Raw genomic sequence first — 27,680 nt, forward strand, 5'->3', positions numbered from 1 at the left:
CCAAGTCTCTGCGATATTCTGGTCTTTGCATATGACTTGGGCCATTAGGTATCCACCTAGCAACCATCCAGAACACCTAGCAACAGCATTAACCTTTGTTTTCCACCACTCACCTTTTCTGGAAGTTGTTTTTTTTGCTTTGCCTGAATCTTGACTTTGAGGATTGTGAAACATGAATTTATGTATGATGAATTAACTTCTTGTAATGCCTCTTTTCCACTGCATTTAATGTGGCATTGCTCCATCTGTTTTGCACTGTACAGCTACAGTCATTTCTATCTAAGAAACATCTCATGGAACAATTGAGCTGCTCTAATGAGCCATTAAAGTTGTGTGTGTGTGTGTGTGTGTGTGTGTGTTAGAGTGGTTACGACACCAACATTTTAGTAGTCAAATCTACTACCTGTGAAACAATGCAGGTTTTGTTGTATGTTGTTTTCAAGTAATTATTCAAGTAAAATGTCAGTAATAAAATAAAGCATAAAAAACTTAGCAGATTACAAGTGATAGACAAATAACAAATAGAACAAAGATACAAATTAAGAATTCAGTCCTTGAAGTTCTGCAGTATTTAAGTAAACATTGAAAAACGAAAAAAGTAATCAATGTCCCATATCTCAATGTTTTTTTTTTTCTTTAGAGCTCCAGTACTTGTGGCTGTGGCACTGATTGAAAGTGGGATGAAGTATGAAGATGCCATCCAGTTCATCAGACAGTACGTACATCTCTCTCTTGACTTCTTTCAAGGACAACAGACCTTGAGCTCTTGACGTCAACTGCTATATACATACAAGTGGATCATAAAAGCTAGTTCTTAGTTGCTACGCTTGCCAGAGTGCCTTTTGATAGCAAGGCCAAGCTTAAAGCTTTCAATACGCAAAAGATTCGCAATTGATCCTTTTTTAAGCTCTGCTCCCTCAGGTACTGTTCCTTGTGTTTTCAATGCTATTTTCAGTCCAATGTGGGCTGGAGTGAAACATGAGTTTGCAAGCCATTTTTATCTGCCATCTTTCTTGAAAGAAGTCATTTAATTGTAACGCGATGAAATTGTAAATTAACATGCTAATGGACATTTTTTGCCTTCACAGGAAGCGCAGAGGTGCAATAAACAGCAAGCAGTTGACATATCTAGAGAAATATCGGCCAAAACAGAGACTGCGCTATAAGCACCCGCACATTTTCAAGAACAAGTGCTGCATCATGTGACTGCACCCTCACCCTACTGTTCTGAACCGAGCTGAACCGGATGGACTGGGCCACAACTGATGCACTTTTGCTGATTTGCTATACAAATATGGATGAAAACCCCGCTGGTGCCTAAAATCCTCCTCACTCTGATTGTGGTGTGGATACTGCCATGGCTTTTCCAAGACTTACGACTCAGAGGTCTGAAAGGCTGCGCATCTCTGAGGTTAATGAGATATGGTGAAGGCAACCTCTGACCTTTGACCCTGCACCAGGACTGACACCCTAATCATGCCTCAAATGATCGTGACTGTCTGAAAGAGCCAGGCGGTGTGATAATGTGAATCATGGACAAAATTTGTGCTTTCTTACTCTCTACTAATTTTTCTTTCTACAGCTTTCCTTCTCTTCTCTGCCAGGAGTCCAATTTTTAGACGACTATGGTTCCTTTAACACTTTCAGTTTTCAGCACAAATCTTTTTACTGGTGACCTTTTCCATGATGCTTTTGTTTTATGAGCAAACAACGGTTAAAGTGGACTAATGAAGGGCTTATGTGAAAGATATTTCTGTTTCATAAAGCAGCTCTTTGCTATTTCTATTAGGGTCAGTGCCAGACACTTAAAGGTTTCTGAAAGCTACATGCGAAGGTCAATGAATTTAACTGCGAAAATGCTTATGCGTGTTTATGTGCTTAAAATCAAACCTTGTGTTTGTTGGAGTAATTTTACTGTGTTAGGACTTCAGGGCTCCCTGGAAGCGGTCTGTCTATGATACTTGTCCATTCAGTTCAACAGAGATCAGATGGTAAAAACGACCCTATATAAATGAATTACCAGACAAGACAGTGGTTTAAAGTTGTTTTTCTCTGTTTTTTAAGAACACACCTCCAGCTGCATAATACAAATAAAGGCTGTTGCAATCATGAATAAGGACTGGGAGTGTTTTGTCATGAGGTGACCTCATAATGTGTAACAAGTTCACTGCCCGTCAAAATATAGCCATACTGCCCTCTGCAGGGCAAAGACTCAGATCTTTTTGATTAAATAGTGATGGGTAACACTTTATTCTGATTGTCCACTTTATACATTCTACTAACTGTGAGTAACTTTGCAACTACATGTCAACTAACTCTCATCAGATTATTAGTAGACTGTCTGCTTAATATCTGTTAATTTTATTTTGATGCTCCTCCAACATTCTAGTCACTATAAGTAACTTGCAACTACATGTCAACTTATTCTAACCTGAACCCTAACACCTAACTGAACAGTGTACCAGTCTATTACTCTAATGATAGTTAGTTGACATGTAGTTGCAAAGTTAATTATAGTTAGTAGAATGTCTATAGTGGACCATCGAAATAGTAGCCTGGATGCCAGCCCGAACCCCGCCCACAACATTTTTTGGTTGGGAAGTTCGGTCTGGACTCGCTCCATTGAGGAGTAATTATGATCGGTTCAGAAATCGTCGGGCCAATCAAATTGCCAGGGCGGGCTTTATACGATGATGGACAGATGATCTGCAGGGACGTAATCATCACGTTATCAAAGAGCGCTTGGTTTGAACTGGTTTCCCTCAAAGATGACCAAGGGGGTAATCCATCGACCGGAAGTTGAAGCCGGCCGGGTGCCGCCATGTTGTAGCAGAACTTCACTTGCGTTAGCATTTCCATTGACTCCCGTTCATTTTGGCGTCACTTTGACAGCGAATAACTTTACATCTGAGGCGTTTAAAGACTCCATTTGTCCATTATTTATTTCTAAAGAAACACGACAATGTATAAAGTGCTCCATTACCTTCTATGTTACATTATGGCCCCGTAGAAACAGTTTTAGTAAAAATAGGCTAACGATTGCGTCATAACCACTCGACTCTCTGTCGCGCTGTACAGAAATTACCGTACAGACAGGAGGAGAAGCTCGCAGGCGATCGGGGGGGACGTCCCGTCAAGGGAGAAGCCCATAGATAATGAGTCCATAAAAGCAATGGAATACTTACTCCTGCTCACTCACGCCCCAAAGAAATCTTTGCTCAAGTTCCCCGTCTCTGCAAGATTAACGTTGGCAATTTTCACGCACAGCTACTAGAAGAGTAACGTCTGTCAGAAAGGTTGCTCACGTCATCAAGCTTAGTTTGAGTCGGTTTGAGTCTGCGCGTCAGGAACGGAAGTGCTCAGAAATCGCTTAAAATGGGCTTCAACTGTCTCAACTGAGTTCCAATGAGATGGCTCTGTCCATTTCTTATACTGTGTATGCCATGGAGATGACTGCCGCTGGAGAACTGAGATGTAGAGATTCCGCTATCGCGTCTGTTGTAAAAGAAATCGACAGCGCATTCATTTTAAAAGACGAACAGAGAACTGCAATCAAGGCATTTGTCGATCGGAAAGATGTGTTTGCCGTCCTTCCTACGGGATTCGGCAAAAGTTTAATTTATCAGCTGTCTCCGATGGTAACTAAGAAGATGGGACGCAATGAAAACCCTGTGGTCGTTGTGGTTTCTCCTTTGGTAGCACTCATAGAGGACCAAGTAAAAGAAGCAACACTCGTTGTTTTACTTCTTCCAGCGTGCGTGTAGTTGAGTTCTGTAGTTGACAACTGTGCTATGCAAAGTAGTTGACTTACTGCGTTGCTCTCATTGGTTGTAGGTCTATCCAATTGAGTGCAGAGTTTTTTTTTTTCCTGGTTCGGTTAAGACACGCCTCATAATCAAAGCCCTATGAAGCAGTATCAGACTCACATTCTGACTAGAATATGAGTATGACGAAGTCAGGCTATCGAAATAGTGTAACCTAGTGATCTCGCAGAAAATGTTCTCCTACTCATGTTGTATTTGTTTTGTTTTTTACATGGGTGACCTGTAAAATAAAGGTCTTAAAGTCATACAGTCTTAAAAAGAAAGGTTCTTTATTGGTTTCTATGGAGATACTTTAACATCCATGGAACCTTTCCATTGCACAAATGGTTTATTAAAATGTTCTTCACATTAAGAAAAAGGTTATTTTAAGATCTGCAAGGTGCTTTAGGCCAGGGAACCCTGGAATGGTGGTCATGCAACATGCCTGGGTAAGTTCACAGATAAGTAAATTGATAACTTCGACTTTTGGTTCCAGAAAACTGAAGTAGCTTTCAGGATATGCAAGTAACCATAGCAACTTGTTCTCTGAACATATAACCTGCTCCGAGTCCGGAGGAGTTTTTTCCCCCTAAACCAGTTCAGTGCAAACTCCTACAATTATTTTATTCCATGTTCATCCAAACGTTGCAGTTTGTTGTTTCAATATAAAAAAAGTGTTAATTATGAGACCTATTTAGTGTACAACCAATAAAAAGGTATTTTTTTCTTACCTGAAGCTGAACATCATAAAAAGGAAGATTCAGAACTCATTCCTCCTATGTTAACCCAAGTGTTGCAGTTTATTGTAACACCTCCGCGGTCGACGAACTTTAAAATGTATCATTTGAAAATTCATTGTCGTTCGGTCATTTCTACTGAGAAAACAACAGAGGGCAGCATCGAGCACAATTTCTTGTCATGACAACATGATTAATAGCAGCTGATTGGATTAAAAGATATTCTACAATGAGAGTATTAAGAAATAAACTTGAAATGGCATAGAAACGGCTATTTCCCCCTACTAATGATACCAGATACGATAATTAGAAGTGCACCCAAAGTAAAACATCATTTTTTAACTTTTTCTTACCTGAAGACATCCACAGAAAAGATTCTGAGCTTATTCTACAATCCAAGTGTAACAGTTTATTGTTTCAAACAAAAAAAAAGTTTGTTAATTATGAGTCATAATAAGTGTACAACCTACAAATATGTAATTTTTCTTAACTGAATTTGAAAATCATGCTTGTTTCTGGTCTTATGAAGTCTAAATTTACCCGGCTATTTCATCACATAAGAATCAAAGTACATTTTCTCAATTCCTCATATTCATTACTGTATCTTGTATCTGTACTGAAATATGAAAGATTCACATCTCCTTCAGTTTTCCACCTTCGGCGTTCCACCTAAATGTTGCAGTTTGAAGTTGAAATATATCAATTACAAAGAAAAATGGCGTTAATTATTAGTTCAACCTATTCATGACCCAAACATTGATGATGGGCCTATCTGTAAAAATAATTATAATAATAATAATAATATACACTTGTATATTCAATTGATTATCGCCAAGACTTTTTTAGAAAGATTTTGTGGCAAATGGTATGAATATTTTTCAAAAGTGTATGAAAGCAACATTAACATGAACTTAACATTCTATTTAGATGTTTTAAACTTGTTTTTTTAAATGATTTCTCAATTTTATCATCTTAGTTGTCATTGACCCATGTGTATAAATAAGGATATTTCACATGAAATATCAAGAAGTTGTTATACATTATTAGACATAGTATAACAATTTACAATGTTTTTATATCCTCCTATTAATTGTGAGACGGTACTGTGCACTTTTATTTATACATAGACATAAATATCAACCTAAAATGTTGATGTTGAAAAAAAGTTTATTGTTGCATATATGAACTTGATGCGCTTGCTTATTTATTTATTTTTTGTGTTGTTGATCAGTCAATTATGAAGGGCTACAGTACAACACTGCTCTCTGGTGGTCAAAAAGAAATATACATTTAATTAAAACATTTGAAGCTAGTTTCACGTTACTAAAATAATTGCTACATCCAGACTTGTATTTAATAATAATAATTATTATTATTGCATTTTCAATATTTTTTATTTGCCATTTCTGAATTAAAGTCATGAAATTAAATTGCCACATAATTATTTCCAAGCATTGAATAAATTTAATTTATTTCAAATGTAGCCTACCCAATTCTGTGCAAAAACATTTGATCTACGTATATATGAACATTTTACCATTAATGACATTTTCACCACCAAGTATGTTGCAGTGTGACGTCACGTGGGCGTGACTTAAGTTATGCCAGACAGTAGAAGTTTGGATGACTTTATGTTCAAAAATGTCATCGTCTATCTGCTGCTGTAGAAATGGCTCTGAGGAGACGTATTTGCTCGCCGATTTCTCGTTTACGTGAATAATGAGAATTAACTTAAGGTGCGGAACTTTTGTGTGGTTTGCCTATAGCCCTACATATGCTAACGGTTCACGGCTAAATGCATGTTGTGGCTGAACTTCAATCAGCTGCTTCTGTTTTGAAGTTCATCCCATCATGGAGAGCGCGACTTTTCCCTCGACGTATTCCTGGTTGGATTTTGTTTTTACTGTGATCGGCGTGTGCACATTTCTGTTTGACGTGGGCTCGGATCTGTGGGTTGCGAAGGAGTTCTACAAACATGGAGATTTCATGTGGTTCGGGGTCTTGGTGGGCTTCATGCTCATGTCATCTGTCGTAGTTCAGCTGTTTAGCTGGTTTTGGCTTAAGTATGATCGTCATTTGAAGGACTTCGAGTCTCAAGCGTCCTCTGGGAACACCGTTCTCTTCGGCGAAGCGAAAAGAGTCAAATTGTTGCTCCTCCTGCATTTGTGTCATCTGGGCTACTTCATCAGGTGAGACTGCAGTGCTATCACGAGCTTGTTATACCACACATGGCAGAATTTTGTTTTTATTTCCAGATTTTTTTTCCACATTTCAATTTATTTCAAGTCTTTTAAATAAAACGTAAGTTACAAACAAATACATCTTTAAAAAAAAAAAAAATAGGACTTATTGACAAGATATAAAAACCTTGCAAACGCTTTTATGTTTATTTATTTATTTAAAGTAAAATGTGTGCATTTTTCTATCGTTAAATCTGTCACATTCCAATCTTGATAACGGCATGCAACAGCTTAAGTTGTGGTGTATAGTAACTTTTGTTATATACCGTAATCTAGTAGTCAGTGAGTTGACTTTCTTTCCTTTGAATACAGTTTTTATTCAAAACATGAAAAACCTAAGATTTACATTCTTAAATGTAAACCCTTAGATCTTGATCTGCTAGCAAAAACGCATTGTGGCATTACCAAAATCCAGTGGTGTATTAGATCAGGTTTAGAATTTTATAACAAGGTTAGAATTTTTTATGTATAAACAGTGCAAAATAAATTAGATAATGTGTAAAGTATTCTTTGGAAAATATTTAGCTGCTTATGTTTTCTACTCACTATAGTACTGTGCTGTGTATTTATTCATTTATTAATACCAAATGTTTATTTTATTCTATTTTTTTTATTAATTTTATACCATATACCATATGATATAAATATGATACTAAAATGGACAGTGTAAAAACAAATAAACAACTATTACCATAGCACGTCCAGAACCAAGTGATCGCAGAGTCACGTTGACATTTTCTCTGATTTCCTAATACTTGTGTTGCTCTGTTTATGTCACACTGGCAGATCATCTCATTTAAGACAGTGTGACAGAATTACTGATTAATGACTTACTGTTCATGTGTGACATTCAGTTTCTTTGGTAGTAGTTCAGCACTTGATGGTGTGTGTGGATTTAAATGTAGTTGATGCTGTATCTTCAGAGATGTGTAATATGTACTGGAAGTAATGGAAGTAAGTGTAAAAGTCCAAGGCAAGCTATTATAGACAGCTGGATTCTTGTCAGACAAAATGTTACTGTATGGTCCAAAAAACATGGTCATGTACAAAAAGTTGTTAATCTCCGTTTTAAGCATACTTTGATAATGTTTAGTTCATATACTCTCTTTTTCTTCAATAGGCACGTATCAGCTATCTGGCAGGGCTTTCGTGTGTGGTCGCGAGGGGGGTGTGGGTCTGAGTTTGCAGTTTATCTGACCCATGACCTCAGCATGCTGCGTCTCATTGAGACGTTCTGCGAGAGCGCTCCCCAGCTCACCCTCATGATGTACATCATGCTACGCAACAACCACGCAAGGATGGTACAATGTGGGTAACCATTTCGCTTCTGCTCTAATGATGCTTATAACCACTTCTCTATAAAACTTATGACATCCAATCAGCTCGAGGGATGATCATCCGCGTGCGATTCATCCAATATTAGTTAATACTGTAAGTTTACAATAAAACCTCCAAACAACACTTCCTCTAATTTATGCTTGATTTCCTCTTGCCAGTTTGTGGTAAAAAGAATTTCCTTTTAGTTGAAGCTGACATTTTTTTCATCCAGTCTGATTTGAGAAACTTGAGCATTGACCTAAAGAGGAAATGCAGAAATCTGATCTCCCTACAGGTTAATGATGTTACATTGGACATTAAATACAGTACCAGACTTCCTACTTATGTATGTAGGGTTGGGGATGTATAAAATAAAAAAATGCCCCAGTGATATAAATGTTAATATCATAATGAAAAAAGCCTCAATAAAAGAATGAAATGTTTGAATCTGTCGGACATTATTATTAAATAGTTTGACAGATTATTTTATTATTATTTTTTAGAAAAACATTTTAATTAGTGATGCACTGAAATTTCGGCAACTTTTATCAGTTGAAAGAAAAAATGTTTCGGCTGAAATGGTTTTGGAGGGCAGAAATCACTGACCGAAACAGTGACGTTTCATTAGCGCTTGTCAGAATGCACATTTTGACTGTGTCTGCTTCTATTTTGTGCACACAAATTGGATAAGGTACAAAAGGTAAATATGTCAGCTGTTTCTAGGGCTGGGTTGAAAATATAATTTTTTAGTTTAAGTATTAGTAAATATATTTTTTGTCCACCAAATGTGGTGTGACCAACATGGAGAAACAAAAAAACATTAAACCGTAAATTATATCTTAGAGAGGATCCATGTTGACCCTTAAGGCTGTATATCATCAATTTACAATTTATTATACTGTCTACACTAGATGTGAGCGGCGCGATGCGACAAAAGCAAATAGAACCCATTATAATCAGTGATGCCGTCTACACTGGATGTGGTGCGGTGCGACATGACAAATCCCTGACAGTAAACTGATTCCCCGTGCTACTTATGACAGGAAGAACAAGTGGATTCGCAATGGTCGCTTTGTCACGTCCAGTGTACAGCCTGCTTTATGATGCGTCCGCTGTAGACACAGTGTTAAGGTTATTTCAGGTTGTAATTTGTAATTTGGTGCACCTCCCCAAAACTAAAAATTTAAGCTAAAGTTTTTCCATCTAATATTTTTATTTTATTTCAGGTTTAGTTCAATTAATGAAAATCATTTTTAATGGTTCTAGTTAATAATAATACACTGCTATTATATTAGTTAGATTTTATTAAATGTATTTCGCATTGTTTTTTTCTTTTTGTCTATGACCCAGCAGTAGAAAACCTCTGATGTAAATGGAAGAACAAGACACTGATGTTTCTGTTTCACAGGTGTGAGTGTGGTCGCCTCCACTACTTCCATAGCCTGGATGGTGGTGGACTATCATCGGTCGCTTCGTTCATTTCTGCCTGACAAGGACAAGCAGGGTTGGTTGTCCTCACTGGTCTACTTCTTCTGGAACCTCTTTCTTATTGGCCCACGCGTAGCTGCAATTGCTCTCTTTGCCTCTGTGTTGCCCTGCTACATTGTTGCTCACTTCCTGTTTTTGTGGCCTTGCTTTGTTATATGGGCCTGGAGGCAGGGCACCAATTTCATGGACAGCATAGGGGGGGAATGGCTCTACCGGGCCACCATAGGTCTCATCTGGTACTTTAGCTGGTTTAATGTGGCTGAAGGACACACCAGGAGTAGGAGTAGCATCTACCACACATTTATCATCACAGACACTGGCATCCTGTTGGCCACATGGTGGTTTTACCGCGATGCAGAGACGACCCAGTCGTACGCCATTAGTCTGATTATCTCCATCCCACTTTGTTATGTCTTGGGCTTAATGATAAAAGTTCTCTACTATTGCTGTTTTCACCCCAAATTGTGGCGGTCAGTGAATTTGGAGAAATGTTCAGATGGAGGGGAGCCACACATCTTTCTTCAGGCCGATGGTGCTTCTGGTGGAGGGGAGACGGACATCTTTCTTCAGGCTGATGGTGCTTCTGGTGGAGGGGAGACAGACAGCGTTCTTCAGACCGTTGGTGATTCGGATGGAGTGAAGCCACACAGCGTTGTTCAGGCCAGTGGTGCATCTTTTCAAAGATTTAACAAGAGGATGAGCCAACATGCTGCTAACTTTTACACAACAAACACATCCTCTGCAATTAAAACAATTGAACGTAAAGCAAATAATGTATTGGTACGGTAAATATGAATAGCATGTTTGACTGTTACACTTTTTATAATATTTTAAAATTCTCTGTACATAGTGTTGTTGTAAATTATTGTTTTTGGATGACGTGACAGCTGAAATGAAGTCATTCATTTTGTTGTTTGTATTGAAAGAATAGCTCACTCAAAACTAAAATTGTCATCATTTACTCACCCTCATGACTTTCCACACCCGCATGACTTTAAGACGATTGGTGGGCTGACAAGCTACAAAAATTACGAAGAGTCATTAAGTTGGTTTGTATCGACTTATGAACTTTGAACTTTAAAAATGTATGGCTTTGTGTGAGGAACTGACCCAAATTGAAGTTGTTTTTTACTTCAATCAAGTTGTAGTACTCACATGAAGCACAACTACGGTTTCAGTGAATGTTCTTTCATTTCTTTGATGTAGAATAGAAATATGTGCACAGACTGATCCTTAGTCAACTTGCCAAAACTATTTCTATCTTTTGTACATGTATATATGTGTGTACAGTTGTAATAAGTTTTGTTATCTATTGAGGTTTTCAAAAATTGTCAAAAGTGTTTACAGAATGCTAATGGAATTTTTTGTCATAATTAAGAATCAATCAATGGGATCAAACAAGAATCCTCTAAGAAGCAAGACTAAAAAAGAAAAAAGAAACCACCTTTGATTCTTATTCATTCTATCATTACTCGTCCTCATGCCATGCCAAACTTGAATGACTGTTTTCTCTGTGGAAATTAAAAATATATTTTGAGAAAGCTATCAGTATTTTTTGCCCATTTAAGTCAATGGTGTCCACAACTGTGTCTATTATTGGTCTCATTTTATTATAATTTGTAAAAATATATCTTGTCCTATATCTTATTTTTCACTATGGACTGATCTGAACAGCTCTGTTAATGATTATGGTCTACACTTTCAATATATTTTTCGATACAGTAAATTACTCATTATTGTCAGCACAAATGTCTGACAGTAGAAGTTCTTGTAGTATTGTAACATTATCCAATAGTGAATATCCCCTACGGTCAGTTCCTGTTTTTGGTTTGTATGGCTGTAGTTTCAATAGAATTGGATGTCGTGACAAACCTGTAAGCTTAGATATTGGTTAGCTCTTTCAAACATGTGTTCTCTTTGTCATGCCATGTGGAATACAATATATCATGGGTTATAATAGTATGTCTCAGTTCTATTTTTATTTATTTATTTATTTTGACTGGTCTCCAATTAATTGAGTTGATTACTTTCAAAATGTAGTCCGTTACTGATTCCAAATAACATAATAAAAATTGTAGTTAGTAACGTAATCCATTACATTTGACATTTTAGATAATCTGACTACTTACGGTTACTTTTGACCTAACTCGTTTATCACATTGGTTTGAATAGTATAAAAATACAAAAAGAAAGAAAATATATTCCATTCTTTATCAACAACATGACATGGATTAAATATTACTGTCAGGGTTTTCCAGATTGAGGTTCGTGATTGAATGGCAGGGGGTTTGTGAGTGCAATGAACAGTTAATAATAAATCATAAAAAATGTCATCAAAATAAACCTCTTAACACACACACAAAATATTAAACTTTTCAATGAAGTTGAATTGGAATGGACATCACATGATTTTTTTTGTTTAAACAAATACAATTTTATGTTTTTATAATATGAGCAATGACTGGTCACTGATCAACCAATCAATGAAGATATGACCCCTAAATTAATCTGGATGAGCTTCAGGCATCACAAAAGACAGGCATGGCTAATCAACTAGACAGGAGAAGGAGGAAGCCCCGTTTTTTACTTTTTATATGAAGATTTATGTTCATGGTAGCCTCATCAACTTGCACCTATTATAAGCTTAATAGTACCAAGTTATAATATTCAAAGTTATTTTTGCAAATAGAGTTGCAGAACACAATATTTTTTTAAGTACAATGGACATCAGGTCTTGAAATATATCATTGGAACCTCATGAATTAGTTGAGTGCCAGGTTGTGAAATTTGTGCATACATTTCAAAGCTAAAATACTGAGTTGCAAATTCTAATGTTAATGTTTTATTAAAATTACTGTTAATTAATTAAATATTATTTGTATGATTTTATTTACGTCTTCAAAGTCACCATAACACTAGCTCACAAGTTAGCTTCCCACTTTGATCAATTGTGTGTGAGTCTGGTCACATGCTTAAGTGACTTCATTCACTATCTCACACATGACTAATCATTCAGAAACATGACATGGGAGGAGTTTATGTCTGGGTGTAAAGTTTACTTTCTCTTTCAGATTTTTTTAACAGCATATATATCCACGTAAAAATGAGGTAGTTGTATTTACTTTGTCATGCTGTAAAGGTTTGTTACACTGGAGCAATCATGGAGGAAAGCTTCCCTTTCAAGTACTCTTTATTGGAATACCTGTTTACATTGGTGGGATTGTTACTTTTCCTGCTGGATATAGCACTGGACATTTGGACTGTTGTGTTATTTTATCAGGAAGGGGCATATGTGTATATGGCGGTGATGATTTTTCTGCTGCTGGGCTCTTCAGTATTGTTACAGGTGTTCAGCTGGGTCTGGTACTCAGATTCCCCGGAGACTAAGCTTGAGACTAAGGTGGAGGAATTTGCTAACAGGCATATATTGATCAAACCCCTCCACTTCCTTCAGCTTGGAGTCTACCTCAGGTCTGTGACAGATTTGCTTCTCAATTTTCCTTGAATAGTCTTGTGGGGAAAAAAGTAGCCTACACTTTAGCATACATTTAAAAAGAGTTCTTATATACTTAAGTGTGAACTGAATGCAATGTTTTTAGACACTTCACTGCATGTTAATTGCAATTAAATGAAAATGCATTATAGTTAAAATATTAAATGCAATTAGTTTGTCTTTTGACCCATTTAAGTAGGACTTATACAATACATCTTTGTATGTAATTATTATTTTTATTATTTTTTGTCTTTTTTACAAAAAAATAAGTGTACTTCAAGTTCATTTAAGTATACTTTAGTAAAATTCATATATTTCTAAGTGTACTAATATCAATGTAGTAAACTTGTAAGTGTACTGTTTCAATACTACTTGGGACTAAATTGGACCACTTTTGAGTGTATAAAAGTATACTTTTAAGTATATTTTAAGTGTTTTACACAAGTAGTTTCTAAGTTTTTCGGTTGTAGGCTACTGCAACTATACTACAAGTGAACTTAGGTATACTGATAGTTCACTAGTCAAATACCTGTAGCAAATTTTGTAGTTTATAAAAGTATACTAACTAGTTTAGTTGTTTTATGCTGCAAGTGTTGAAAAGGTTCAGTAAGTTAATTATTATTGGTGGGTTGTGAATTATTGACAGTCGTTACTTAGTCCCGCCCCCAGAGTTTTCCGCAACTTGTTATGTTCAGCTTGAAAGCTGTGGAGGGCTCGCGTGTATTCAAGCCATAGACGAGTGTGCATAACTTTGAAAAAAACACACACACACACACACACACACACAACCTTAATATCATATTCATCTGTTAATGCACCGCAATTAATATGTTGATGGCTTGAACGTACAATTAAACAACAGTGATTGGACTTTGTGTGCATTCTTACTGATGCCCCGTGATGATCCCAATTTACATTTACTTTTTACATAGGCTACATTTAGTCATTTAGCAGATGCCTTTATCCAAAGCGACTTACAACTGAGGACTAAAGCAAGCGAGTCATCGTGAAGAGGCAAAAACAACGCAGGAAGTGCTCAAAATACAAAGTCCAGGCACTGCTTAGAGTAGCATAAGCCAGACAAGGGAGGATTAAAGGAAAAAGAAAGATTAAAAAAAATATATATGATTTAGGTTAAGTGCTCACGGAAGAGATGAGTTTTCAGCTGTCTTTTGAATGTTGTCAGGGATTCTACATTCCGGATGAGGGTGGGGAGATCATTCCACCAGCACGGTACCGTGAATGAGAATGTTCTGGAGAGTGATTTTGTGGCTCTTTGTGATGGTACCACGAGCCGTCGCTCATTTACCGATCGTAGGCTTCTGGTAGGGATGTAGACTTGTAGGAGCGAGTGAAAGTAGGAGGGAGCTGAGTCTGTGGTACATCTGTAAGCAAGCGTCAATGCCTTGAACTTGATACGAGCAGCGAGTGGTAGCCAGTCCAGAAAGATGAACAGAGCATGACGTGGGCCCTTTTGGGCTCGTTGAAGACAAGACAAGCTCCAGCGTTCTGGATCATTTGTAGAGGTTTAGTTGCACATGATGGAAGTCCAGCCAGAAGAGCATTGCAGTAATCAAGCCTAGAGATAACCAGGGCCTGAACGAGAAGTTGTGTTGCATGCTCAGTTAGGAAAGGCCTTATCTTCCTGATGTTGTGCAGTGCAAACCTGCATGATCGAGCTATCTTTGTAATGTGGTCTGTGAAGGTCAGCTGGTCATCAAATGTTACTCCAAGATTTCTGACTGACCTTGATGGGGTGATTGAGGTTGAATCTAGCTGGATAGTGAAGTCATGCTGTAGAGACGGATTGGCAGGGAGGACGAGAAGCTCAGTCTTTGCCAGGTTGAGCTGCAGATGATGTTCCTTCATCCATTCCGAGATGTCCGTCAGACAGGTTGAGATACGTGCAGCTACTGTGGGATCATCTGGTTGAAATGAGAGGTAGAGCTGGGTGTCATCAGCATAGCAATGGTAAGAGAAACCATGTGCCTGTATGATGGGTCCCAGTGATGCGGTGTAAATGGAGAAGAGGAGCGGTCCAAGAACTGAACCCTGAGGAACCCCTGTGGTCAGTTGATGTACTTTGGATACCTCGCCTCTCCATGCGACCCTGAAGGATCGACCTGTGAGATAGGACTCAAACCAGTGGAGAGGAGTACCTGTGATGCCCAGTGATGAGAGGGTAGACAGAAGGATTTGATGGTTCACAGTGTCGAAGGCAGCTGACAGATCCAGGAGAATGAGAACTGATGATTTGAAAGCAGCTTTTGCAATCCGCGGGGCTTCTGTGACCGACAGTAATGCAGACTTGGTTGAAAGCCCTTTTTGAAAGCCCTTTGTTGGTCAGAGACAAGAAAGATGACACTTGGTTGAAAGCAACACAGGTCTGTAATTCTCTAAAAGTGATGTGTTGTAATGTTGTTTTTTTAAGCAGTGGAGTTACCCGAGCCTGCTTGAATGCTGTAGGAAAAGTGCCAGTATGGATTGATGAGTTGATGATGTGTGTGAGTGCTGGTAGAAGTGTGGGAGAGATGGCTTGTAGAAGGTGTGAGGGGATGGGGTCTAGAAGGCAGATGGTAGGATGACTGGAGACAAGGTGTTTAGATACTTCTTCCTCGGTTAGTAGAGAGAATGAAGAGAGAAGGTTTTTGGCTGTGGGAGAGGCGATAATTAACTACAATATGGATCTTAATGGGGGTTGTAAGTGTAATGGCATGATATTCAAACAAGTTGTTATTGCATAGAGAAGAGAGTGTTGAGTATTTCCAATTGTTAGAAATGAGCAGACCTGTACCCCCACCCTCCCAGACTGGTGAGGGGTGTGAGAGAAAGAGAAGTTGTTAGAGAGAGCAGCAGGGGTTGCTTTACAGCAGGGAGTATCTAAACTCGTTTTCAACAGTTCCTTTCAGTACCAAGGCCATAACCTCAATGAGTACCTCCTACCTGGGCCTACCCTCACTTCCACTTTAAAAGGAGTGTTACTCCATTTCAGAGAGCATGCGATTGCCACCACAAGCGATATGAAGGGCATGTTTCACCAGATTCGTCTGCTCACAGAGGATAAACCACTTCTCAGATTCTTGTGGAGAAACATGCAGCGTGATACACCAGTCAGTGTCTATGAGTGGCAGGTTTTGTCTTTTGGGACTACATGAAGCCCATGCTGCGCAACATTTGCTGTCCTAAAACATGTCCAAGAGAACACTGTTCCAGGAGAAGACACACGTGTGGTTGTAGAGAAACATTTCTATGTGAACAATTTCCTGCAAAGTGTAACTTCTACTGACAAAGCGACTGAACTGGTGAACAAGCTTCAAGCTCGTTTAGTTTCTGGTGGGTTTGAGTTAAGACAATGGGCTAGCAACATTCCTTCTGTCGTTGCACACCTTCCTGTAGAAGCCAGATCTGAGAAAAATGAGCTTTGGCTTACAGAAAAGCAATGGGACCGAATCTCTCCGAATCCAAACGGGAGTGGGATGACCCATTGCTACCAAGTGACCTCTTGCAAGCCTGGCATGAACTGGAAAAAGAACTGCAATACCTGAACAAGATTTCTATACCACGATGCTACACCAGCACAGAACTGGATTCTGAAGTGTGCAAAAGAGACATCCACGTATTCTGTGATGCTTCCAATCATACTTATGGGTCAGTGGCGTACCTTAAAACAGAGAGTCCTCAAGGCCAAGTCGAGGTTGCAAGATAAAGGGTGGCACCAAAGCGGCAGTTATCTGTTCCCAGGTTAGAACTCTGTGCAGCACTCAGTGGGGCTCAATGGGCAAGACTTCTGGAAAAGGAACTCACCCTGAACATTCAACAAGTGACATTGTGGAGTGACTCAAAGACAGTTTTAGCTTGGATCCAATCAGATTCATGCAGATATCACGTGTTTGTGGGCACAAGAATTTCAGAAATTCAGGAGCTGACTGCTTCTCAAGCATGGCATTATGTGAAGTCTGAAAACAATCCTGCATATGATATTATCCATGGTAAATCACTTCACCAACTATCAGTGCCAAGTAGGGGTGTCCCCGACTAAGGATTTTCATAGTCGAATCAGATTCGTCAAGTCCTGCCTATAGTCGACTAATAGTCGAATCATGTGTGTGGTGTTGGGAAGGGGGCGGGGCTTTAACATTTTAAAGCCGCGATGTACAGAACATCACACAAAGATATAGAAGAAAATGTATAAAAACATTTTGGATCAATAAAACTAAGAAATAACATAAATAGCTGCAGAAAGGCCACACTGCAGATAGGATTTGCATTTCACATGCAAATTAAATCGGCTGAATTGCCTGTATGAGCATGCTCTAAGTAGGCCTACAGCGCAACATCGATGCACTGAAAAATAATCAACAATTAAGAACACAATATACATTTATAATAAATAAAAATACAAAACGAAATAAGTCAAGTCACAAGAAGCAGAACAAATGTGTGCAAAATGCCTAAAACAAATATAACAAATATTCATAACACAAGTCACAAATAGTTAAATTAGATCACCCTGAGTGATCAATTAATAAAAAAAAAATAAAGAAATTATTAAAATAACGAAAGTATGGCCAGGATTGTCAACTTTGTCTTTTTAACTGCAGAAACAACAATAAACGCTAAACTGGAGCGGCAGTCTTTTTAGCTAAACGTGTTCACAGTATCCAAAAATCAAATTAGAACCGGGTGAAATGTTTTGAAATCACTTGTACCCATACCTGATCGAAAAAACAAAATCCAGTCTTTCACTCGGCCTGTGTCCGTTTGAGTCTTTTAAAATTGTGTGCGCGGATAAAATACCTGGCTTCTAAAACGCTTAACGTGAAAAACGCTTAACGGCTTTGTCCTAAAACTGTTATATTAAAAGATCAAATTCTGTACACACCTTATTAATAAAGCATACTATATAGCCTACAGAAAAGCAGATGAGCCCAGAATATGAACGCAACGCGTTTTATTATAGGCTACGTTAAGCATTTTCCTCCCATTGAAAACCGTTAAAGAAAAAGCTTTACGTGACTTTCTATAGGAGAAACGCGTTGCGTTCATATTCTGGGTTCATCTGCTTATCTGCACATAGAATGGTTTCTTAAGGTGTGTAGCCTACTTTGTACATACATTAAGCACGTAAAAGTGCCATTTAAGCGTTTTAAAAGCTTTTTTCACGTTAGGCATTTTAGAACATCCCGAGGAAAACCTGTTAACGTTGGCCGGCAGAAGTGCGATCATGGTTTTCCTGATGAAAATGAAAATCCAGCCTTGGAGAATATCCTTTCTGATGGTGTGCATTTAGATTTTCTTATCCCAGACATTTTCAAAGATTTAAATCCCTGCCGACAAGACGCTCCTCTGTCGGTCACGGATCGAAAGTGAAACTTAAATCTGTCACGGGGTGTTTGGATTTATTCACGCTGCACGCACGTTAAAAAATATTTATTAAAAGCTTCTTTCTTTGCACATTTTTATTGACAGCATTATCATAATAGGCTGTATATTAACGTATTGACAGAAAACCAGTAGTTCTATGTGAAATCAGACATTGAGCACACTCATATAGCCAAAATGACATAATCCTCGTTTAACAACACATCTGCGAAGATTCGACCGTGAGATTGGTAGTCGAATCAGGCTCCTCCTATCGAAGCATCATTCGACTATTCGGGGTCACCCCTAGTGCCAAGTCAGTCAGTGGAAACAAGGACAAACCTCTCAGAACAAACATTTTTTTGTGGCAAGACCCAAGTACCTGGTCTAATGACCCAGAGGAATTGGTCCACACAGCACAGATGAAGAGAAGAAAGTAACCTTCTGCAGCCTGACCACAGTAGACTTCTCTGGCATAATGCAAGAATTCTCGCCATACCGCAGTTTTTATCAACTGGTGAACATGAAGCACAAGAAAAGTTAAAACAAGCCAATCATTATCTGTGCAAGACTATGCAGCTGCTGAGATCTCACTCTTGAAACAAGCCCAATGTGTTTCCCAGTTGAACTTGACACATTAATATGTGGTATATCTTTGCTTTTCAACAGCAGATTAGTCTCACTTGCACCAGAGATTGACCAGTCTACTGGGCTCATAAGAGTTGGTGGCCGTTTGCGACGTAGTGAGCTGCTTAGACCAGATATTGCCCATCCAATTTTCCTTGATCTCAAACACCCACTCAGTCAACTCCTGATCCAACATTTATGATGAGAAACTTCATCATCCTGGCCCAGAAAGAGTATTTGCTGAGTTACGCCGTAAATACTGGATCATTAGAGGACGAGAAGCAGTGCGGCGGCACCAACATCAGTGTCGTGAATGCAAAAAATGGCGTGGAAAGCCTGAAGTGCCAAAAATGGCTGATTTACCACCAGACCAACTCCGTTTCACTGCCCAGCTTTTTATTCAACTGGTGTTGATTGTTTTGGGCCTTTCACAATCAAAGTAGGCCAGCGCAATGAAAAACGGTGGGGGATCATATTTAAATGTATGACGACCAGAGGAGTCTACATTGATTTACTTCCCAAAATTGATACAGATTCATTCCTCATGGCCCTATGCAGATTCATTGCACGCAGAGGAACTCCCCATGAACTCTACTCTGACAGGGGAACAATTTTCAAGGGAGAAGAAAGGGAACTGTCAGAAGCATTTGCAGCCATACAACCCACTCTGCAAAGTCAGCTTGCAAAGCAGAAAATTCAGTTCAAATTCAATCCCCTGGAGCTCCTCATTTTGGTGGACTATGGGAGAGGGAGATCAGGTCTCTAAAATCTGCTCTCAATGTTACACTTGGAGCCCAACATGTAACTGAGGAAGTGCTAAGTACAGTGCTTACAGAGATCGAAGGCATGTTAAACCCCTGTGCGTCATCGGACGTAGCAGATGTTGACCCCATCACTCCAAACAGCCTTTTATTGGGGCTGCCAGACCCTGATTTACCCCAAATTGTATACCCTGTAGTGTTGTCACGATACTAGAATTTCTAACTTCGATACGATACCTTGAAAAATATCGATATTCGATACCATTTTCGATACCACGGAGAAAAAGCTGCCACAATATTAAGGGGGTATTTTTTTAATTTAAAGCTAAATACAACAAGTCTAGAACATGACAATGAGGTATATTTTACACGAACAAAAATGTCCTGAGTTCTATTTGTTTATATTTTTTAATTGGACCAGAGCTAACATGATGTATTTTTATTACCTACTGTTATCAAAGATTAAAATATACTGTAACAAAAAAGCACTTAACAGTATCAAATTGGAGGATAGAGAGTCAGTAATGTATAATAATAAGATTAAACATTCAATTTTCAGTTAAAGGCATGTCATTATTGAATTCAGAGATAGCCGTTTAGTTTAAATAATATCTGTGTAATCAAATTGATGATAATGGCTAATGAAGGAAAATTGCAGAATTAAATAATAATATTTGAATAAAGTTAAATAGGCACCAGTTAATTTACATTTGACCACAGTTACAATATTTACTTTTCTAAGATTCCTCAGTCAGATTATGTTAACTTTAAGAATTAAAACGAGACAACACAGACTCTTATCAACAACAATACTAGGCCCTCTTGGTTAATGTTTCAGAAAAGTTCAAATGAGAAGAGTTACAGTGTTTCCTTGAGGACTTTTTTTTAGCAGTGGGGGCAGGTCTGTCCAAACAACAAAAACCCCTGATGCTGAGCATGCTGCTAAATAGTAGCCTACCCCTGGAGCCTGTTCCTTAAGTCTGTTTTCACCTATACAATAATTTAAAAAAATGAGTGATGTGAGGGATTATTGATAGTCAAACAATCTGTTGGGTGCCCGCAGCCCGCTCGCGTGTCCGAGCTATTCTCCGACATGCCCGCTCGCGGTGTGTAGCTCGTGTCCGCGCTATTCTCCGACATGCCCGCTCGCGTCCGCACTATTCTCCGACATGCCCGCTCGCGACGTGTGTAGCTTGTGTCCGCGCTATTCTCCGACATGCCCGCTCGCGTCCGCACTATTCTCCGACATGCCCGCTCGCGGTGTGTAGCGCGTGTCCACGCTATTCTCCGACTCCGACATGCCCGCTCGCGGTGTGTTTTTTACGCGTGTCCGCGCTATTCTCCGACATGCCCGCTCGCGGTGTTCTTTATCAATCAACCAAAGCCGGTCGCGGGGGCGCCGCCCTCGCCATCTTTCCATTCACTTCACTTTTGCTATTTAACCAGAGCGAATGAGACGAGTGCGTCACGTGTGGTGTTTGTCAACGCGCCTGAGTATCGATACTTCGGGAAATTAGTATTGGTACCGTTCAGATATTTCAGTATCGATATTTATCGAAATATCGATATTTTTGACAACACTAATACCCTGAATCCGAATTACTTAGCAGAAAACACTGGAGACATAGCCAGGTCCTTGCCGACCATTTTTGGGCCCACTTCATCAAGAGATACTTGCCTGAACTGTAAACTCGTACAAAGTGGATGACTGAGACTGGCAAAGATCTAAAGACTGGGACAGTAGTGATGATAGTGGATCACCAATTGCTTCGAGCCCTCTGGCCAGTGGGTAAGGTCTCAGCCACAGTACCAGGGGCTGATGGGAATTTCAGAACTGCTGAAGTACAAGTGCAGGGTCGAAAATACATCCGACCAGTGAGTAAACTTATCTGTTTGCCACCACTACCTGATGATAACAAAGACTCATAAGCGTTTTCTAAAGTAGAATTTACTATGTAAATTGGGTCAGCTGTTGAAAAGGCTCAGTAAGTTCATTCTTATTGGTGGGTTGTGAATTATTAACAGTTGTAACTTAGTCCCGCCCCCAGAGTTTGACGTGACTTCTTATGTTCCGCTTGAAAGCTGTGGAGGGCTTGCGTGTATTCAAGCCATAGATGAGTGTGCGTAACTTTGAAAAAACCAGACACACACACACACCCTTTATATCAAATACATATGTTAATGCACCGCATTGAGTATGTTGATGGCTTGAACGTACTATTAAACAACATTGATTGGACTTTTGGACTTTTATGCATGCTTACTGATGCCCCGTGATGATCCCAATTGAGTCAGAACCAGTCAATACAGTCCAGAAACCTACTTAACAGCAAGTATACTTGAACGTTTTCTTTGTTAACTTGACATTATACTTATAGTTTATTATTTATATATTAGGCTATTTTTGCATTTTAAGTATACTACTATGTTCCTATTTAGGTCTTCATTTTTGTACTTTAAATCTTTCATTTGACACTCGTGCGAGATTTTTTACAGCAATCCAGTTCGGTGCAAACTCCGCCCCATAGCCGATCGATTCTACAGTGCTGATTTCCTACACAATGCTATGCTACAACTGATTCTAACCCTTAAACCTACCCTACACCTGACCCTAACCTCAACCAGTGAAATAGACTGCATGGCAGTTAATAAGATGCGATATGAGATCGCTGAGCCGGGCAGATCCATAACTCCCCAACCGGACCTCTCCTGACAATGGGACTTTTTTAGTTGCACTCAGCGTCACTACCCCCTCCTCCCCTGCGAATCTCAAGACCCGGGACACCCCCATTGCGTTAGAACACAGTGATAGAGTAAAAACTTTCCCACAGTCCGAATGACACTGGACATGAGCTCTGTGACAATTGGCAGAAGCCAAAACCAATGGTGAAAGTCTCTGCGCGGTGAGACCCCGCCCGATTTTGGAGGTTCTGCCCACTTTTGGAGTTCACGCCCCATTTTGGAGATCTCCCGTCTGCAGTTATACCTACTTGGAAAATTCCAGTCAGTGGTGGGGAAAGAGTGAAGTCGATTTGAAGTAAATTCCTACAATACCAGTGGACTAGGCTAGCCTATACACAAAAATTCAGATACTTAGAATTATGAACATCTGTTTTCTTTATAAATCAATATTTTTTAAACAATGTAAGGTTTAAGTGTGAAAAACTATGTGAAAAAATTAGGCTACTCTATCAAAAGAGTAAACACAACTACAAGTCAATAGTCAAATATATATTATATACATTATATATTATATATGTATATATATATATATATATATATATATATATATGTATGTATTATATAATATAAGTCAAATATATTTAGAATACTTAATTATACTTATATCAATAGATTGAATACAAATACAGGGCAAATATACTTAAGTATACTTGACTTGTACTGACAGAAAAGTTTAAGTGCAATTTTAAGTATATTTCTGAGAGGTACATAAACAAGTAGACTGAAAGTATACTTTATTTTTAGTTAGTTAGAAGTATACTGATAGCACACTTGAATAAACTTCTTTTTTGTAAGGGTTGTAAAGTTGTGTTGTATTAAGTGTTGCTTAAGTAAATGCAACCTTGTGTTCACAGGTATGCTGGAGTGATAGAGATTTCCACAACACGTTTCCTTAAAAAATCTAATAGTTTCACAGAGGGTGTGGCTGTGTACCTGAACCATGACCTTCAGATGCTTCGTCTATTTGAGGCATTTTCTGAAAGTGCCCCACAACTCATACTTATGATGTGTAGAATCTTACAGAGAGGAGAGCTGGAGCTTATTACAGGTCTGTCTCAAATCCAGAACACTTTGAATCTTTATTACTTTCAGATTTTTCAGATAGTTATTATGTGTCTCTGAACGTTATTATGAACGATTTAAATGACGGGACAGCCTGCCAATCACTTGAGAAAGCAAACCGCAACGATTCAATGATCCAATAAAGTCCCGCTCTATATATTTTTTTCTTGCCCGAGAAGCCATTTCACTCTGATATGTCAAAATAGGGAAGAAAAGACGATTGCAACTTCCATTTAATGCTGACTTTATTGTGATAATTAACCCAAAAAGGAAAATTCTGTCATTTACCTACCCTCGTCATTCAGATTTTTATATTTACATGGAACACAAAAGAAGATCTTTAGCAAAGAAGATATTTATCTAAAATATTTACCTCTTTTTTATATAAAGAAAGTGGATTGTAACTGATGCTATATCAAGCACCAAAAAAAGAAGAAGCAAAAAATACCTTTAAAGTTGCATGAAACAGATATTGTGATGGTCTTTTCTTCTCTACTGTGATGCATATCTGGGCTTCTCAAATAAGACAAAAAATGTAGGACGGGACATGATATTGTCGAATGATAATTGATTAGATTGTTGGATCATTGTCGATTGCATCTTGTGTGAGTGACAGGTTGTTGTTTTTTTTACGTCACGTCACGAAAGTGCGACTCGTTGGAAGACCCAGCCCGTTCTCATCCTTTGGCGTCATACATTGGACGCTTTGTACATTTCGTCGAAATCTTACGCACATGGCATCCTTTAGCATCAATATGAGACTCAGAACCCAAGGCGTCATACAGGTGACGCTCGCCTAAATCCGACGCACATGGCATCGTTTAGCGTGAATATGAGACGCAGATCCCAAGGCGTCATAACCGTACCCTACCCCAGACCTAAACCTACCCATAACAGTGCGTGTTATATTGACGCTAAAGGATGCCATGTGCGTAAGATTTCGACGAAATGTCATATGGCGTCACCATATGACGCCAAAGGATGAGAATGCGTTGGAAAACCGCGAGTGCCTTGGGGGCCATTTGGGGCAGGACCCATGTCTGTGCACTGATCAATTATTATGCAAATAAAAAACATTTAATTCCAAACATTGATTCAGTCAGTAGTGCCAATGTGTGTTTCTCATAGTCTCAGCATCAGCATGGCTGTGATTATATGCATCACTTGCATATTCAGAAGAACACTATTGCTTGTGTTATATTGTTTAATAATATGTAATGGTTTTTCATTTCAGGTTTAAAAATCCTCTCATCAGCTGCTGCAATAGCCTTTACCGTAGCCTTGTACCACCGCAGCATGCGTTCCTTTCTTCAAGAAAAACGCAAGATGAGCTGGATCTCCACTGGCGTCTACTTTCTGTGGAACTTGTTGCTGATCATTCCCCGTGTAACCGCTCTGGCACTCTTTTGCAGTGTATTGCCATGCTACATCATAGCCCATTTCCTGTCTTTGTGGATGCTGCTGGTTTTAGGGGTCTGGAGCCAAAAAACAGATCACATGGAAAGTCCTGGTTGGGAGTGGCTCTACAGAGCTACTGTTGGACTCATCTGGTACTTCAGCTGGTTTAACGTATCAACAGGAAATATTAAATTAAAGACTATTCTCTATTACAGTGTCATGGGGTTGGACACAATGATGCTGCTGGGGTTCTGGTGCTGGAAGGTGTTTGAGTATACAGGCTGTTGGAGCTCCTTAAATCCTTACATAGTGATCCCGACACTACTAGGTTTGCACGTTGTTGGAATTCTATTGAAAATGATATACTACAGGTGGTTTCATCCTAACTGTGATGAACAGAAAATAGCTAAACTCATTGAACAACAGAATATACGACAAGCTGCAGCGTTTTATAACATGGTGACTGACTCCCTGGAATCTTCATCTGACGCTGTGGATGCAACTCTTGCTCTACCTGTCACTGGTGTTCTGAAGAGGGGGAGGAACATGGCTGCTAATTTCTACTAGTTCTTGGTTCAACTTTTCTAAGAATAAATTATTAAATGCCTAATTTAAGTTTTATTTATAACATAAGTATTTATACACAGACTACCTTGTTTTGTAAAAAAAAAAAAAAAATTGCCAAAACTTTTATTTAATCTTTTTCAGAATTCTTTTTGAATGAATAATAAAGAATGAATAATAGATTTCTTTTTTTGACCCATTACTGCACGCAACATGACTTTAGCTTTTAAAATGTAGATGTGATCAAATCATACACGTTTATTAGAGCAAGACGGGTAAACTGAATGGATTCTGGATGACTAGAGCAAACTATACACCAAAAAATCTAAAATGTATGGTAAAAACAAAACAGCAGCTGTGGCTGCCAGAACTTTATCATAAAAAAATGGCTAAGTGAAGGGGTAAAGTGGCCAATAAATAAGTGGGCCAAAAAGCACCCTAAAGTTCAGATAACTGCATTTAATAGAAAATTAAACAATAATACATTTACATTTCCATTACAAGTGTCATTACATTGCTCTTTTAAAGTATACAAGTAAGAAGTACTCTTTTTAACTCTTTCCCCGCCAATGTTTTTGAAAAAAGTTGCCAGCCACCACCACCATTTTTTATCCTTTTCACAAGTTTCATGGCCCTCAGAATGTTTTGTTGTATATGAATATCTGAATATGCCATATAACAAAAGAAAGAACAGAACCTCTGCTTTTAAACAAACAAACAAAAAAAGCCTGTTTTATTATAGCTTTATGCATTCCTTTTTTATCAACACTTGAATGTGGGTACATTTAATAAAAAAGCAACATTTTAAGCAATGACCTCGTCTGGATGGGATTCAGAACGATGATTAAAACACAGATGGGGTCGATCGAGTCCATCAAGACCCCCAAAGATTCACAGTCCTATAGATCGCCCTGGGTCGACATTTCAATCAGTAACATTAGGCAGTTTTGATTTATATGCTGTTTAATATTGATGATAGCGTAATTTAACATAAGCATATACTTAAATGTGGGCTGCGTCTGAAATCGCATACTCTCTTTAGTAGGTACTAATTTTGATTAAGTAATTACTTCACGACCATTGAAAAAGTATGTTCTAGATGAATGTTATCTGGACGTACTATTCGCCATGTTGTCATTATCATGTGATCTACCAGCGTCAGTCGCTTCACTGCCATTCTTAAATTCTCTCCTGTGGCCTGATGGCTAAATAGTAAAGTGTTCATCGTATACACACTTCAGAATCTCGCCGGAAGAGTAGGACATCCGGGTACTTTTTGCCTACTCTTTTATGAGTACTGTAAATTCGGACATACTTCTTTTGTTACATACCGTTTTCACATACTATATAGTAAGGAAGTATGCTATTTTGGATGTAGTCATTGCTACAACATACTTTTGAGTATAGCAAAAGAGTAGACAAGCTTTACTATCAAACATAATTATCATGTCATAAAATTGCATCTTTGCTCTCTGTCTCATCCTGACATGCATCCTGTCACCATAAACTGGCCTGTCATTCATCTTGTCACAGTTTTTTTTTTAAATATATTACAATAGAAAACAGTTATTTTAAAATTGTAATGTTTCACAATATTGCTGTTTTTACATCAAATCCAGTAAATGCTGCCTTGTTGAACATAATAGACTTTCCAAAAACATCTTACTGACTTACAAACGTTTAAGGGTATACTTTATGTCAATCATTTAGATCATAGAGTTTGAAAAAAAAAAAAACCTGAATAGCAGTATCATTAAAGTATGAGGTATTATATTGTGATGTGATGTGATCACGTTGACATGATTATGTATACTGCAAACTCTTCATCACGGCTGTCCCCCATAACAACATAGGTCACTTTCTTCCCAAAGCGAGCGATGATGCGTTCAAAGCAACTCTCTTTTCCTGTTAACAGACGAGTCATTCAGCGTTACTCTAACAAATGTTAGATATACCATGTGTAAATTTACGCTTGTGCTTAGTTTCAGTTTGATAGCAATGATTTTAAAAGGAGAGGATGTTTAAAATGAACATACTGGAATAATTTATTAAGACTCAAGGTTGTACATTCCAAGTCTTCTGAGAAC

General features: G+C 38.4%; 3 protein-coding genes across 3 annotated transcripts in view; all 3 read left to right on the forward strand.

The window, feature by feature from the left end:
• The window catches only part of ptp4a3a (protein tyrosine phosphatase 4A3a), a 65,070-nt gene extending 63,779 nt beyond the window's left edge, over positions 1-1,291 (forward strand). Inside the window, exons 5-6 of the mRNA XM_056254561.1 lie at positions 641-715; positions 1,089-1,291. Coding sequence (XP_056110536.1) covers positions 641-715; positions 1,089-1,206 — 193 coding nt within the window. The 3' untranslated portion in view covers positions 1,207-1,291. The remainder of the gene's footprint in view (positions 1-640; positions 716-1,088) is intronic.
• Positions 1,292-6,170: 4,879 nt separating this feature from the next.
• xkr8.3 (XK related 8, tandem duplicate 3) lies at positions 6,171-10,374 on the forward strand. The gene is made up of 3 exons (XM_056254258.1): positions 6,171-6,729; positions 7,901-8,088; positions 9,506-10,374. The coding sequence occupies exons 1-3, from the start codon at positions 6,392-6,394 to the stop codon at positions 10,372-10,374; spliced, it is 1,395 nt and encodes a 464-aa protein (XP_056110233.1). The 5' UTR covers positions 6,171-6,391.
• A 2,257-nt stretch (positions 10,375-12,631) lies between these two features.
• Positions 12,632-25,723, forward strand: LOC130087967 (XK-related protein 8-like). Its single transcript, XM_056254541.1, has 3 exons — positions 12,632-13,056; positions 23,424-23,617; positions 24,866-25,723. Exons 1-3 carry the CDS (start codon positions 12,746-12,748, stop codon positions 25,594-25,596), a joined length of 1,236 nt encoding a protein of 411 aa, XP_056110516.1. The 5' UTR covers positions 12,632-12,745; the 3' UTR covers positions 25,597-25,723.
• The last annotated feature ends 1,957 nt before the right edge of the window (positions 25,724-27,680 follow it).

The sequence above is a fragment of the Rhinichthys klamathensis genome, unplaced genomic scaffold, assembly GCF_029890125.1.
Source record: "Rhinichthys klamathensis goyatoka isolate OS25496 unplaced genomic scaffold, OSU_Roscu_1.1 h1tg000111l_1, whole genome shotgun sequence".
NCBI classification, from domain to species: Eukaryota; Metazoa; Chordata; class Actinopteri; order Cypriniformes; family Leuciscidae; genus Rhinichthys; species Rhinichthys klamathensis.

Coding starts and splice junctions, on each gene's coding strand:
- LOC130087967 (XM_056254541.1), top strand. CDS start 12,746: ATGGAGGAAAGCTTCCCTTTCAAGTACTCTTTATTGGAATACCTGTTT. Junction 13,057..23,423: donor CAGCTTGGAGTCTACCTCAG/GTCTGTGACAGA, acceptor TTGTGTTCACAG/GTATGCTGGAGTGATAGAGA. Junction 23,618..24,865: donor AGAGCTGGAGCTTATTACAG/GTCTGTCTCAAA, acceptor TTTTCATTTCAG/GTTTAAAAATCCTCTCATCA.
- xkr8.3 (XM_056254258.1), top strand. CDS start 6,392: ATGGAGAGCGCGACTTTTCCCTCGACGTATTCCTGGTTGGATTTTGTT. Junction 6,730..7,900: donor CATCTGGGCTACTTCATCAG/GTGAGACTGCAG, acceptor TTTCTTCAATAG/GCACGTATCAGCTATCTGGC. Junction 8,089..9,505: donor CCACGCAAGGATGGTACAAT/GTGGGTAACCAT, acceptor TCTGTTTCACAG/GTGTGAGTGTGGTCGCCTCC.